General features: G+C 35.6%; 1 protein-coding gene across 5 annotated transcripts in view; it reads left to right on the top strand.

Annotated features, from left to right (window-relative positions):
• The window catches only part of CERKL (ceramide kinase-like), a 106,248-nt gene that overhangs the window by 57,502 nt on the left and 32,356 nt on the right, over positions 1-16,390 (top strand). For 3 of the 5 annotated variants that reach the window (XM_012651149.1, XM_012651146.1, XM_012651145.1), the window contains exon 3: positions 15,698-15,829. The exons of the other annotated variants lie outside the window; for them this stretch is intronic. In XM_012651149.1, coding sequence (XP_012506603.1) covers positions 15,698-15,829 — 132 coding nt within the window. The remainder of the gene's footprint in view (positions 1-15,697; positions 15,830-16,390) is intronic. 5 annotated transcript variants of the gene reach the window in all.

Raw genomic sequence — 16,390 nt, 5'->3', positions numbered from 1 at the left:
TATCTGCTACAAGCCTTTGGCCGCCTAGTTGTAAAGTTAAGTTGATGATGTTGGTCTTGATAAGTTATTAAAATACTTAAATATATAATGTATATAAAATAGCAGGCACTCAATGAAGGGTAACTCTTACTGTTATTGCATAGCTATCCAAGTTTTTGTTGAGCTTTGATAGAACCTATAGCTCCAAACCCTTTAGCCCTTCAAGACTAAGTTTAAGCATCATCTTTGCAGAGGAGAGGGTGAGAGGGATTTTATACTAGTACAATTAATCATTATCACCATCATTGTCATGATTTCTTGGTGTATCAGGGAGCATACCGAGTGTTTCATGTATACCAGCAGATGTTAATTTCACAACATCCCGGAGACAGGTATTATTATTACCATTTTACAGATGGGGGAAAGAAGACACCAACAGGGTTAAGAATTTCCTGAAGATCATATAGCTAGAAAGTTGTGGAACTGGGATTCAAACTCAGGCAATCTGGCCCTGCAGTCCATGTTCTTAACCCACCATGCTCTCCTGACACTTTAAAAGTCAGGAGGCATATTCTGCAGTCAGTAACGTTGCTGCAAAGAGAATCTAGTTTTAAACCTGGTGAAATCTACTAGCTGCTGTCCTTGATATATCAGTCAGATTATGCTATCCTTATAACTCATCCCTTGGTTGCTTATGTAATTGGGCATCAAATATATCAAAACTCAAAAAAAAAAAAGTGATGGGTGCCAATAACATAATTTACTGTTAATACAAATGTAACCTGTGTTTTATATGTTTGAGGGCTGGTTGGTTCTAAAATATTGTTCTATTATATATTTGACTTTTAGTTAAAACAACAACTCTAAGCTTTGCTCACATTCATGTTACACAGATGATACCATTCTCATGTAGTTGACTGACGTGTTCATAAGTAATGATTGAAATTAATCTGACAATTTTAGAGCTGTCAGACCCAGGAGATGAGAGAAAAACATTAAAATGTTTATATCATGAAATCAGCTGAATCAAGAGAAAGAACGATGACTCAGGTTTCTTATGCTGGTGGATTTGAGGGCCTGGAACTGAAATAAAGAAGGGGGTTTAGGGAGAAAAATAAGGAGTTTTCCTCTGACACAAGATGAATTTAAGTTTCCTTTGAGGTATAGAGGTGAAGACATTTTGAGAAGTTCCTTAAAGTTGGCTCCTGTGTTTTTTCAACCCATTTCCATTAATATGGGAGCATTTCTTCACTTTTTGGCATAATAGGATATTCTAGGCTTATCTCATACCTTCCCTGTACCAGCCCTGGAATCAGCCATTTCTCTAAGGAATTATGGTTTCTTCTGGTGGGTGGTGGTACTGGGAAACCAAGATCTGAAAACTAGGTATGATCATTGCTCTTTGGATGTCATAACTTCTAGGCTCATGTAGCAGAGTTAGGAAACATCTATTAGAAAACATGAGTTTATATTGATTTCTCTAATTTTTATCCAGTCCTACAGGGTTCTTCCTATTTCTTTCCTCCCTATTGTGTCTCCCTTCGTCCATAGTGAGAACTATGGCTCCCAACAACACATCTGCCCATTTTGCTCAGTCACGTGATAGACACACACTAGTTTCAGAATAGTGGTGTCTATATCATTATGAAAAATAAACCTAAAATGGGTTCAAGATTTATTGGCAGTTCTTTTTTTGGCCCCCTAGACTGAAGGTATATATTTCAAGTATGGTGTTCAAAAGTTACTTGGATTAGCTTTTATTCCCTTCATGACAGTTATATTATTCATTGGAAATACAGTTGGCTTTGTTTCTATTTGTATTCAGCTTTCATTTTTTTCTCCATCATCTTCATTGATTTCATTATATATGTATTTTTGAATATGTAGGACATTAACATGTTTCCAAAAGAAAAAATACTTTTTCCTGTATCATTTTCACCTCATCCTTCTTACCCTTTATAAGTAATCAATTGCATTGGCTTCTGGTTCATCTTACTTATATCCGTCTTTGAAAAATTACCAGATATATGTATTTCTTTTTTAATTTTCCTTCTTTCTTATGCTAAAAATAACATGTAATATAAATTTGTTGCCATTTTGCTTTGTTACTTAACAACATATACTGGAAATAACTCCGTATCATTTCATAGAGAGCTTCCTTATTTTTTTAACAGCTATGTAAGAGACTCCATTATGTTGTCTGTACCATTCAACATTCTCCCATGTGTGGACATTTTGATAGTTTCTAATATCTGTGATTACAAATAATACATCAATAAATAATTTTGTGCATCTTGTATCTTGAAGGTAAATTTCTAGAAGTGGAATTCTGGGATAAAGCTAAGTGTATGTGTTGTTGGTTTGATATTGACAAATTCCCTTCCATGGAATTTATACCATTTTTCATATTTACCAGCAATGTATAAAAGTATCTGTTCCTTCACAGTCTTAACAAAAGATTGTACTTTCATGCTTTAGAATTTTTCAAATGCAATAGGTGGAAAATGGATCTCAGTATGGTTTTAATCTATGTTTTAAAAAATGAGCAAAGTTGAACACAATTTCATGTGTCTAAAGTCTATTTTTGATATCTTGTGAATTGTCTTCATATCATTTGCCTATTTCTTAGTACTTTTGGCCTTTTGTTTCCCTCAATTTCTACAAATTCTTTATATTTTATGGATATTGGTCCTTTTCTGTGATACATATTACAGATAGTTTTCTCCCAACATATAACTTCTCTTGACTTTTCCTAGTGATTTTTTTTCATGCAAAGTTTTAATTTAAAACCTTCTATGTAGTTAAATGTACTCTTTTTCTTTACTGCATCTGATTTTTGAGTCATGGTAGAAAGGCTCTCTTTATACCCAGGTTATAGATAAATTCACCCATGTTTTCTTCTAGTACTTGTATAGTTTAATTTTAGATCTCTAGTCTATTTGAGGTTTATTTTATGTGCGGTATAATGTATTGGCCTCATCTTTTTTCAAATAGTTATCCAGTTGTCCTAACACAATTTATTACAAAGTCTATCTTTGTCCCAGATAGACTGGGACAAAATGGATTAAATACTAAAATATTAAGACCTGAAACTGTAAAACTAGTAGAAGAAAACATAGAGGAAAAGCTATGCCATTGGTCCGGGTAATGATTTTTGTATATGAACCCAAAAGCACAGGTAACAAAAGTGGAAGTAGAGACATGGGATTACATCAAACCAAAAAGCTTCTGCACAGCAAAGAAAGGTATTAACTGAGTGAAGAGATAACCCAGGGAATGGGAGAAAATATTTGCAAACCACACATCTGATAAGGGGTTAATATTCAAAGTATGTAAGGAACTCAATTCAATAGCAAGAAAACAAATAACCTGATTGTAAAATGGACAAAGGACCTGAACAGACATTTCTCTAGAGAAGACATACTAATGATCAATAGGTACATGACAAAATGCTCAACATTACTAATCATCAAGGAAATGCAAATTAAAACCGCAATGAGCTATCACCTCACACCTGTTATAATAGCTGTTATCAAAAAGATGAAAGATAACAAGTGTTGGCAGGGATGTGGACCAAAAGGAACCCATGTACACTGTTGGTGGGAATGTAAATTCGTACAGTCATTATGAAAAACAGTATAGAAGTTCCTCAAACAATTAAAAATAGAACTACAATAGGATCCAGCAATCTCAGTACTAGGGATATAGCCAAAGGAAATGAAATCAATATGTTGAAGAGATATCTGCACTACCGTGTCTATTGAAGCATTATGCACAGTAGCCAAGATACGGAATCAACCTAAGTGTCCATCAATGGATGAATGATAAAATGTGGTATATATACACAATGGAATATTATTCAACCTTAAAAAGTAGAAATTCTGTCATTTTCAGCAACGTGGATGAACTTGGAGGAAGTTATGCTGAGTGAAATAAGCCAGGCATAGAAAGACAAATATGTAGAATGTAAAAAAGTTGAACTCATAGAAATAGAGAGTAGAATGGTGGTCACCAGGGGCTGGGAATAGTGTAGGGGGTTGGAAAGATGTTGGTCAACGGATACAAAATTTCAGTTAGAGGACAAGTTCAACAGGTCTATTGTACAACATGGTGAGTATAGTTAATAACAATATACTTGAACATTGCTAAGAGTGGATTTTATGTGTTCTTATCACAAAATGGTAAGTATGTGAGGTAATACATATGTTAATTAGCTCAATTTAGCCCTTCCACAATGTATATGTAGTTCAAAACATGTTATACATGGTAAATATATGTAATTCTTTTTGTCAGTTGAAAAATAAAAATTCTCTGTCATTGGTCTTTAATATGTATTATGGTACACAAATCTTTTTAAGACTCTTTATTTTTATAATGGAACATATGTTCTTGGAATGCTAAAATCAGTCCTTTTTTTTTTTTTTTTGAGCCCCTGCAGATAACTAAAAACTCTTAAAAGTAACACTTTATTACTTGTATATGATCCAGAAACAATACTTTGTAAAAGCTTTCTAACTGATAAGATCATTAAATTAAAAGATATTCCTAAAATTGCTCTCTAATATTTTATAATTTCATAGTTTGTGAAGGGTTAAATGTACAATTATTTCATCACAAATTGGGTTTTTTTTAGAAGTTAATCATATTTAAATGCTAATTATTTTAACTAATTCTGTGCTTGACTTCTGAGTAGGAATATTTCCTAAAGCTAGTTACATATATCTCTTTTCAGTCTGGATTTAATTAGGAAAAGTGATATTGTTAAATAGATCTATAGCATCTTCCAAAATGAGTAAGAATTTATTATATCACGATAAAAAAATGGTAAAGATAAATGGATGGTATATTTGGCTAAATTTTATCTTTGCTCTCCTCTGTGCTTGTTCACTCTTGCTTTATCTAAATAGTCTTAGCTCCTTTATTGTTTAAATTCTGAAGTATTGAGCTGATTATTCTGGCAGCAGGTGATATTTTCTACTAATTGGTGTTCAGTCAGTTTCAGCTATCAGAAATAGAGATATGTTTACACTGGTGGACTGCATGTGAATTTGTAAGTTTATATGGCTTTGTTTTCACTTTAAGTAGACTATGGCATTAAAATTATTTTCATCAGTATGTGTAAAGATCTGCATCAATAAGATGTTGTTGACAATAAAGTGGAATTGATGCATTTTAATATAAATTGCCTGACATAAAATATCTCCAACTCTGAGCTCTACTGGGAAGTTGTCAAATCTTATGTAAGAAAGGCTTTTACCATCACTGTTACACATTAACTGGGTGTAGTTTAATATTAATAGCCCCTGAGGCTTATGGTTAACTGAAGATTTTATTCCCTGTGTTTGGGTTTTATCTTTGCAACAATTTGGTTGCTTTTCTGTGTAAAAGAGTTGTGCACATACACAAGATTATGACAAGGTTCTGGGCTCTTAACTTTGATGAACACCATGCCATTTCCATCGTGCTGCTCTCAAAACAGCACAGATGTGAGTCTGGGAGTGGCGTCCCTGCTGCTCTCATGAGCCTTTGTTTGGAGAACACCCTGATTAACCCCCACCCTTCATGGTTCATTGACTCACTGATAGATCAAGTTTAAACTAGTACATATTAGCACATTTGTTACTAACAGAGGAACAGTTGGCCATTCTGTTTTACATTGCTGGTTCATTGCAAACTGGCGTGCTAAAAAGGTCTATACTCTAGAGTATGCATTGGGAAGTTACCAAAAGACTTAGAACCAAGTCATTTGCATATTAATGGTGAATCATATCTATATTTTAATCTTGGGTTGTCTATTTGGCGGGGGGGGGGGTGCTTACACTATTGTAAAGTTATGAATGATAAATACCACTTTGAAATTCATTTTTTTCAAGGAGTTTAGGGGATTTAGGTGTTTCTATATAGCTTTCATATCAGTTTGTCATAATTGAATGAGAGGAGAGAAGGTCATGACTACCTGATGCCTTGTGTAGTCTCATTTTAAAAATGTTTTTTATAGAGTTCTTTGTAGCTAGTGATTTTATGTAAGTCCTTACAGTGTGCTATATTTCTATATTACATGGAAATGTTTATTGTTTGGACAAGCGGGCTGGAGTGTGTGTGTCTGTTTTCTCATAAAAAATTAAACTGACCTCTCTTTATCAATTAATTTTTTTAATACCTAAAGAACTTTTTTTTTCTTTATTCTTAACCTAGTTTTCAAAGTCTCTAAATGCTTTTCCTATGGTTATAACTCTTTTCATGAAAGATAGGTTTATTTAAGCACTTGGCAGTTTCAACTGGTGAGTTTTGTCTTGGCTTCATCTTTCCTTACCGGTGCCGTTCCTTGGGCCACCTGCTTCTTTGCATTTTCCTTTCTCTTGTGAGACGATGAAGCTGAAGTGCCCTGATGGGGCTGAGGGACAGTACAAGTCCAAGCCTAGAATAAAGCAATGAGGTTGTTTTTCAAAACACACTAGTGTCACATAGACTAAAGACTGTTTCTTTCAGGCCCACTATCTGATTTTTATTATAACTGATTTCTTTCTGGAAGGCAAACTGATTTATTTCAAGTTCTGAGCAAAAAGGTCACTATCTATTTTCAATGTTGATGTAAATTTAATTTAGAAAATTAATTTAGAAAAGACTTTACCAGCTCTCAAATATGATTTTTCAGCTGACTTTAAGTGTGTAGATATAAGGAATAGGTATGATATAGGTATTGTATTACTTTTTCTTTTTTTTTAAAGCTTAACCTGGCAGTGATAAGAGGTTGTTAGTTTTTCATGCTAAATGTTTTTTTTCCAAAAGATTTAGATGTCTATCACAAGATCTACTTTCATAAATCTTTGGTTCTTTATTAAGTATTTTCCTTAGCTTTTTTGTTTTATTTTAGAAATTAATATAAGTGGTTATAATTTTGGACTTGTTTTATGTTACAGCAATTTAAAGAGAGAAGCTTTTTGCTTAAATGATTATTTGGCAAATATTGAGCTTTTGTTTTCTTTAATGCAATTGTAATTGTGGTTTTATGACTTATTTTAATTTTTAGGATTTTAAGGAAAGAATATTATAATAATTCAGTATATATATTTGTTGGGAACTTGTAAATATAGCAGAGAGCAGAATCACAATTTTTGACTCAAGGTTCTTATATCCTAGTGGCAGAGGGGGAATTGAAAAAAAATCAAATAAGTATATTTTTATTATCTCAAATGATATGTACTACCAGGCAATGGATGAAAATATTTGCTATTGAATACAGAGTGGTCAAGGAAGGATTCATTGACTGTGAAGTTTTAGAAGAAAGCTGAAAGTAACGGGGAAAGGGAACCGTTAATACATGGATATCTGAGGGAAAAAATGTTTCAAGAAGAGGAAACAAAGTATGAAGAATTGAGCAAGAAGCTCACGTTCTACAGATGTCAGTCAGCATTGTCGCAGAGCAATACCAGGGCTTTGCAATGGAGGCATAAACAAAGTGGCCCTGGTGCAGGGGTGGGAGGAGTATATAGGTTTAATAAGCACTTCTGCTCACCAAGGCTGAATGAACTGGCACCATTACCAAGTGTTCTAACTACTAACAGATCAACCTTGAGCCCTGAATATGGCACTATCCCAGAGCAGCCAGCCAACTACCTGGTGGCAGGTTGATTACATTGGACCCACTCCATTGAAGGCCAGTGGTTTGCCCTTGCCACTTTGCATGCTTACTCTAGGGATGGATTTGCAGTCCCTGCCTACCATGTTTCTGTTGGGACTACCATTTGTGACCTTACTAAAGGCCTTGCTCAATAAATTGACATCATATACAATATTACTTTTGATCAATGGACTCATTCACATGAGAGGAAGTGAGGCAATTGACTGATAACCATGAGATTCACTGGTCTTATTTAGTCCATGTTCCTGTTGTATCAGACTGTATTCTAGCTGGGAGATAAAATCTGGTGATATTAAAGTAGATTTTAGTTGCATAAACAGAATGTAGAGGTCTATGAATCAAGGAACGGAAGAAGTGTCATCTCTTACCTTCACATTCAATGACCCATTAAAAAATATTTTTGCTTCCTGCCTCTGCAACTTTGATACAGATTGTGAAGAATACTTTCACATGGGAACATGACAATTGTTCAGTTGAATTGGACATTTAGAATAAACTGGCCACATTACTGAACCATGTAACTGGCCCATCAAATGAAAACAAAAAAAAAAAAAGATGCTATGCTGGCAAGGATGATTAATTCCTATTATTAGGGGAAATAGTGTTGCTACTACCACTCAGTAGAAGGACTATGTCTAGAACCCAGAAGGCAACCTCGGCTGCCTCCTAATAGCAGGATGAAATGAATGAGTACATTATCTAGGAAAAGAAAAATGGCTAAACTGATCCCAGAAGACATAGAAAATCTAAGCAGACCAATGGCCATGAAAGAAATGAAGTTTTTTTGTATTCTTAAAAAAGTGCCAGACTCTGATATTTTTCAAGGGATGTCTACCATACCTGTAAGAACACAGGAAACTTCAATACTCTTTAAATTATTCTGGACCACAGAAAAGAAAGGAAAACTCCAGATTTTATTTGTAGAGCTTGCATGAAATTGATACCAACACCTAACAGTGCAAGTTCAAAAAGGGAAAACTACAAATCGGTCATACTTATTAATATCAAGCAGCTCTTAACAAGAATGGATGGATATGTTATCTCAATTTAAAAGCCTACATGGAGAAACATTTGAGGTATTCTCATTAGATTCTAGAACTGTCAGGAATGTCCTTCATCAGCAATGTTAGTTCCATTCTTCTGGTGGGACCGACCAATGCAGGTAGACTAGAGAAGAAAATGACAACTGGAAAGGAGAAAGTAAAATTATCCTTATTTACAGATAAAATTGTTAACCTGGAAAATCCAAGAGAATAAAGGGAAAAACTACAATGAACAATGAGAGAATTAAGGAAAGGGTTATGTATAGAAATCAATAGTTTTGATACACAGGGTTAATAAGATGAATCAGGGGAAAAGACATCTTAGCGGCAGCTACAGAAAAGATGATAAACCTAGAATTGTTCAACATTTATCTAAAAAGTGTTTAATATGCTACTGAGGGACATAGGAAATTTAATTATATGGGAAAATATATCATGTTTCTGTACAAAAAGATGAAATATCATAAAAGTGTTATTTATCCTTAAGATAACTTTTATTTAGTACGATCTCAATAAAATACTAGGAGAAATTTTTAAGCTAGGCAAACTTATTTTTAAAGATCATGTGTAAAAATAAGCAAAAATAGACGTGAAAAATTCTTTTAAAGAAATAAAGGAGAGACCAGCCTTACCACCTATTAAATCATGGTATAAAACTACAATATTTAAAACATGGTACTGTCATATGAATAGATCAGAAGACTTCAGACTAGACAGTTCAGAAAGAGATACAAACACATTCGGAAACTTAGTACATCTAAATGTGGCATTTAAAAATCCATGAAGAAAGATGGATTATCCAATGAATGATGTTGAGACGGGAAGCCATCTAGAAAAAAGTGAAATCAAATCCCAATTTTATACCTTTTATCAAAATAAATTTCAGACAGAATTAAAGAAAAATACGAAATTGAGACCATAAATGTATTAGAAGAAAATACAGATTTTTAAGTTTCAAAAGGGGACATTTAAATATGACAGAAAACCCAGAGGCTATAAAAGAAATGATTGACAAATTCAACTGTAGGTATAAGTGAAAACTTTCAACATGGCGAAAACACAATAAATAAAATTTAACGCAAATTACACACTGGGAAAAAAATTTGTAACTCATAGAACAAACGGTTAATTTTCTTACTGTATACAGCACTGCCATAATTAATATAGCAAAGAAAATACAAAGGAAGAATTGGCAAGTAACATAAACTGACAATTCGTGGAGAAATAGCTCTTACATATTTGCAAAGTTTCTCAACCTCCCTCATAATGAGAGAAATAAAAATTGAAATTAGAATGAGATACAAGTTTTCACCTCCCATTTGTCAAAGATCAAAAAGTTTGAAAATACCTTGGGTTTATGTTGATTAGAGTTTAAGAAAACAATCTATGTTCCTGGTAGAATGTAAATTGGTAGTAATAATACAAGGTAAACTTATTGAATACTTGTTCAGGTACTTTTCTAAGTACTTTACATTTACTTATTTAGTTATCACAATTACCTTATGTATAAAGTACTATGATTAGCCCCCTATTACAGATAAGGAAGTTAAAGAACAGACAAGTAATCCAAAGTCACACAGTTGGTAAATGGCAGAATCAAGATTTAAGACCAGTTACTTTTACTCAAATATCCAGTTTTTGGATCTCAGCTCTAAGTTGTTTCTTTGGTGAGTCATTTAACAACATACGATAAAATCTCAAGAGTGCATATCCTTTGATCCACTGACTCTACTTCTAGAAGTTTGTCCTGCAGTTTATCTATTTTGCATCAAATAGATGGAAAATAACATTCATTGTTATTTGAAATAAAGGATAATTGGAAACAGCCTAAATATCCATCATGGGGGCTGGTTAATTAAATCGTGGTTCCTTCATACAAGAGAATACTAGGCACTTTTAAGTAGAGTGAGATGGCATTCTATGTAGTGATATGGAGTCGTCTTTAAAATAGAATAAAAGAAAAAAGCAAGATACAGAATAGTGTGTAAGGATGCTACGGTCTATGTGAAAAGCTACAGAATATGCATGCATGTCTAGATATGCATAAAATATTTCTAGGATTCTCAAAGTGATATCCATGGTTGTTTCCCAAGAGGGAAACTTGATAGCAGGAAATAGGTTGAATAAGGAGGTTTTTAATTCTGTATCTCTCTATGTTTTAACCCATACAGAAAACAGTCAAGTATGTGGTTCTCAAATATAGAACGTTGGCATTGAGGTCACTTGGTGAAGAGCATAGCCTGGGGCCTCAGACTGAGAGAGAAAGGGGCTTTAGAGCTCCTTCAGCTCCAGGCAACATTGCTTCCGCCATAGCTTTGACACTGGCTGAAGGGAAGACAAGTTCTTAGAGCTCTTTGTGCTTGGGGCAAGACACCCATTTTCCCTACCCACTGCCCTACTCTCTAACCCTAACTTCTGCAAACCTTATCTCTTCCACACCTTGTCACTGCCTAAGGCCCTTCATCACCTGGATCCCCATCCCTCTAAGGCTCTTTGTATCCCCTAACCTGACACATCCCTCATTCTCCTCAATTCCAGATACCATTTTGTTCTGCCCTTTGGAATAAACGGTCCATCATTAGCAAAGTCTGCTGTATTTTCAACCTCTTCCAAACGTTCCCCTCACTTTCGTGTTTTAGTAGAGACTAAGCTCTCCCAGAGGCTCATGGCTCCCCCTGCAGTCCTCTCAAGTGGTGACAGTTTTCTCTGCCATGCATCTCATACCACTGTCCTGAACATGTTGTTAATGTCTTAATATCTTCCGTCCATCTTATGGCTATTTCGAGACCATTTTCTCTTTCTTATCTTAAAAATCCTCAGCATTGAAGCTCGATCTATTTTCTTTACTTCTTGAAGACAAGAGCTCTTATCTCACTGTCACTCTCTTTGGACACCACTGCTGTTATAATTTTCTGTGTTTTTGTAGATGTTCTTTCAGTTTTTGGTCTCCTGTCCTTCGAGGATCTTGACCTGCACTCACTTTGTTTCATTCACATCCTCCATAATCAGACTTCTAGAGCAGTGATTTTCAGAGTGTGGTCTCCAGACCAACATCATCAGCATTTGGGAACTTGTTATAAATAAATATGAATTCTCAGACCCCAGCCCAGACTACTGAGCTCAAAACTCTGGGGCTGGGGCCCAGAATGTGCATTTTAAGAAGCATTTCAGATGATTACAATGAATGAGCCAATTCATTAGATTTTGTTGTCATTACTAATAACTTTCTCAGTCTCAATTTTAAGCATCCTACTCTCTACCTGTTGCCTTCTATCTTCCTAGCTTACCTGATCTGCTCCTCAACTCCTAAATCCTTCAACCCCGCTGAGACCACAATTCATTAATTCTACCACTTTTTCACTAGTTCTTACCCATCCTAAGTCCTCACTTTCCCCTTATCCAGCTACACATTTGAGTACTCCTTGGCTCTTCTTTCATATATTTTATTCAAACATTCAGTAAATCCTGCCAGCTCTACCCTCAAAATATGTCTAGAATCTAACTTTTCTTTTCTTTTGTTTTCTTTTTTTTTTTTTGATACAAGGTCTCTCTCTGTCACCCAGGCTAGAGTGCAGTGGCATCATCATAGCTCACTGCAACCTTAAACTCCTGAGCTCAAGTGATCCTTCTGCCACAGCCTCCTGAGTCGCTAGGACTATAGGCATGTGCCACCACACCTGACTAATTTTTCTATTTCTTTGTAGAGGTGGTGTCTTACTATATTGCTTAGGCCAGTCTTGAACTCCTGGGCTCAAGCAATCCTCCCACCTTGGCCTCCCAAAGTGGTAGGATTACAGATGTGAGCCACTGTGCCCAGCCTAATTTTTCTTATAACCTCCACTGCAATCATTCCAGTCTAGGCACACTCATTCTCACCTGGAATATTGCATGGTTCTTATGTTTGTTAGCCCTTGGCCCTGCTGTCTACTTTCCACACAGCAGCCAGAATGTTCCTTTTAACATGTAAGGTTATGTGACTGCGTTGCTCAGAATCCACCACGCCTGTTTTCTTATTCAAAAAAAGACAAAATCCTTGTATAAGCTGACAAGGCTCTAGGAAATGTGACCTTCCCTGGCCAGGGGACTACTCCCACCTTTCCCTTCCCTCTCTCTCACTACTGATCTTTATTTTTGTCTTTAGAACGTGTTACCACTTGACATAAATTCTCTGATTTCTTTTTGTCTCTTGTCATTAGAATGGAAGCTTCATAAGGGCAGAGAATTTTCTTTTTCACTGATAGAGCCTCAGGTTCTAGAACCCTGCCTGGCACATAGCAAGCAGGTAATCATTTGTGAATAAATGAATGAGTATAGGAAGAAGGAGAAATAAAAGTTGGTTTTATGATAGCATCATTTTTACTGGGACTGCCTCCACTTGAATACTGCTCAGGGTATTCTGATAAATTTACCAAAGAAAATAATCTGGATATTTAATCTGATTTTTTGCCTTTGGGCTTTAAGCAAGTTTCTTGGTTCTGTCATGTTTTATTCATAGTAAAAAGTGAGCCCTAGGTTTACTGCTTAGTTCTTCTTGGTTAAAGGACAGCAGTATTGTCCTTTACAGTGTTTTTTTTTTTTTTTTTTTTAAATCTAGAATCACACATTGCATTTAGTTGTCATATCTTTAATTGCCATTAAAGAATGTTACCCTTTGTAATTAGAGTAATGATAAGAGATAGGGTTTAAGAATATATAGATATTTTGTCCCCAGCTGACCATCACTGGATGGTTTTAGCATCCATTGGTGATTCTTGTCTGAATTGGTAATTATTATAATGGCTGAAAATAGTGATTTTCTCACTCTATAATTTTCCCATATTTATTAATAATAATTCTACCATAGGACAGAATGTTCTCTACTTGTCCTTTGTTTGTTTAGTGTTAATATTATTCATGGAATTGAATGTATAGAAAATTCAATGTATAAAATATAACTGTTGGTATTCCATTTCGTATTGTCTCAGGGTTGGCCAGTCGAAATCCCAAGACTTTCATCAGAGGCTTTTTGTATAAATGGTATAAAAATAGATAACAGAGGTACCTAGAGTAACGTGGGAGCAGAAAAGCCAGAGAGGTGAATTCTGTTGGTGATTTGGAAAGGCTTCAGTGAGGAAGTGGTATTTGAAGTGAGCTTTAAATAACATTTGACAAAAATGAGGATGATGTGGAGCAGAAAGGAAAAATTGCCCAAACAAAGGAAGGCCTGTCAGATTTGATATTTGGCAAAAATACAGTGGGTCTGGACCATGATGAGAAAGTTGAAATGGAACATAAAAGCTCTGGAGTTTCACGGCTTCGTGCATTTCCCAGGCTGGTCTCACTGTCTAAAATTTCTATCCTTGCTGTTTTGCTAAGGGGTGGGATGACAGGTGACAAAGGAGGGAGTTTTTGGTTGTGAAAACAGCATAAGCAAGAGCTCCATTCAAATACTCCCTTCTTGCCATCCTTTCCAGATCCCTGATAAGAATTAACCACTTTCCTTCATACAGACTTGTACTTTGCATGTCTCTGTTAACAAGTCTATACTGTCTTGTGGTGTTTATATTTGTGTATGTTTTCCTCCTTTAAAGCATGAACCACATCTTAATCGCTTTGCTCTTATTCCCAGTGCCTAGCACAAATGCTGAGTAAATGTTTCTCAAATGTGTGTGACGGAGAGAGGAGAGGAGATCAGTTTGGATTGGGAGAGTGAGGGCTCTGAAGGTCATCGTAGGGGGTTAGGGCTTGCTCTGCAGGCAGCAATGAGCCACAGCTGCTTTTGAACAGTGTGGCACTGATTACAGCTGTGATGCCAGAGGATGCCATGGAAGAAGGGGAGGACAGCAAGGGTGCCCATGTGGTGGCACCGAGTCAGAGAACAGCAACGAGAGAGCGTAGAAGGCATGGAAGCAAGTAGCTACTGCCTGTGAATCCGGGCACTCATTCGAATGTGGGAATTGGAAAAAGGATTACTGGGAATGTTTAAGGAGCTCAGCATGGCCTCATCTCTTCCTCATCCAGAACTCTCCCTGAATTCAAAATAGTATGTGCTGCTGAAAATATTTTATTGTGTTAAATATGATGAGACATGAAACATTGTCTCTACTTGACGGATGAAACACTTTCATGTAGTGGACAATTTTTACTTGTCTTTAGTAATGATTTTATTAAAAATGGATGTTAGTAACTGCTTTTTTAATCTTGAAATGTGGCCCTCTGAGAGCAGCTTACCATAAAAGAAACGGTTGTCAGCTTTCTTTTGGCTCCTCTGTCCCTCCTGCCCCTTCCTAACAACAGAAAATTTGCTTTGCACCTGCTCCAACTGGGTTCTAAGTGATAAGCATCTTGCAAACCCAGAAAATTGTAGTATCAAATCTCAGCCCCAACTGTGAGGCAGCACTATCATCGAATCCCTGCGGAGAGGCGTTGCTTTCCCAATTCCCAGAGGAGTCCTTTCTCCCCTGTCCCCTTTTCAGGCTTGAACTCTGACCCAAGCCCTCTTTTTAGCTACCAGCATGCATTGCTGTGGGTGCTGACACTGGCCCATCCCTGCTCGCTCTGTTCTGCCCTGGACTCATCAGTAGGTCAGGCGTTGGTAGCCCTAGGGTCACTGGGGTGCCCAATTCCAATAATGAGCACATTTAGCTAAGGAGAGGAAATGTACCCTTCTATTTATCACAGTCCATTGCTTTTTTGCAGAAACAAATGCTAAAGGAACATTTGCTAAATTATCTGTGATTTGGTATACATACATAAGCGTTGCCTAATATTCACAAAGTTGCTTTTTAAAAAATCTTCCTTCATAAATTAAATGGTTTTTTTTAATAACTTGTGAGTTATTTTAAGAGGGATATGCCTATTTAACTGCTAGGAAAGCATAAATGTTTTAAAATAGTGTCATATTCAGGAATACTCATGTAAAAATTTCAAATAAAAATCACAAGTACTATTTAAATGTGTATACCATTCTAATAGACTTGTGTGTCATTTTAAAGGGAAAGAAAAAAATGCTGACAGAGACTTTATAACTTTGTCTTTACGTTTTTCTTCTTAGGTTTTTCAAACAGACCAAAGTCATTAAAAATACTCCTTAATCCCCAAAGTCACAAAAAAGAAGCTATCCAGGTCTATGATGAGAAGGTTGAACCTCTGTTGAAGCTTGCAGGAATAAAGACTGATGTAATAAGTAAGTCATTTTCATAATATAATTTTGCCATTTAAGAAACACACTCATGGAAGCAAGATAACCTGAATTTATTCTCAGCTGAAACTTGGAAAGCTACTCATAATGTCTAAATCTTTTTTATGTCTTCTATAACCTACTGCAGCCAGCTCCAGAGTTTTAATTTAATAATTTTACTTTCTTTTTTATTGTGTTATTTTTACTAGAATATAAACATTTTCTCTTTAGGTCTTTTTCAGACTTTTTTTTTTTCAGACACAATTGTTAGGTATGATTTTAAAGGGAGCTGTGTACTTTTTGATATCTTCATTGAGATGTTTGCTATTTATACATTGTTTCTGCAGTTAGGCAAGGAATTGATGTTTGCTCACTTTTATAGTTGATGTCTTTCCATAGAATCTCTCCTTAGGTTGTTTTTGTTCTGATTCTGACCCCTGCTGGTTAGGTCAAAACTAAGCAATTAGCTGCTGGTTATAGATGGTTTAGAAAAGCCAGAAGCTTAAATTCATCATCTAAACTAAGAAATGTGCATAGGTTTGTGCCAGGGAAAATAGAAATTTGCTA

This window comes from Propithecus coquereli, unplaced genomic scaffold (genome assembly GCF_000956105.1).
Source record: "Propithecus coquereli isolate 6110/MARCELLA unplaced genomic scaffold, Pcoq_1.0 Scaffold35, whole genome shotgun sequence".
Classification (NCBI taxonomy): domain Eukaryota; kingdom Metazoa; phylum Chordata; class Mammalia; order Primates; family Indriidae; genus Propithecus; species Propithecus coquereli.
This window is presented reverse-complemented; position numbering and strand designations above follow the sequence as displayed.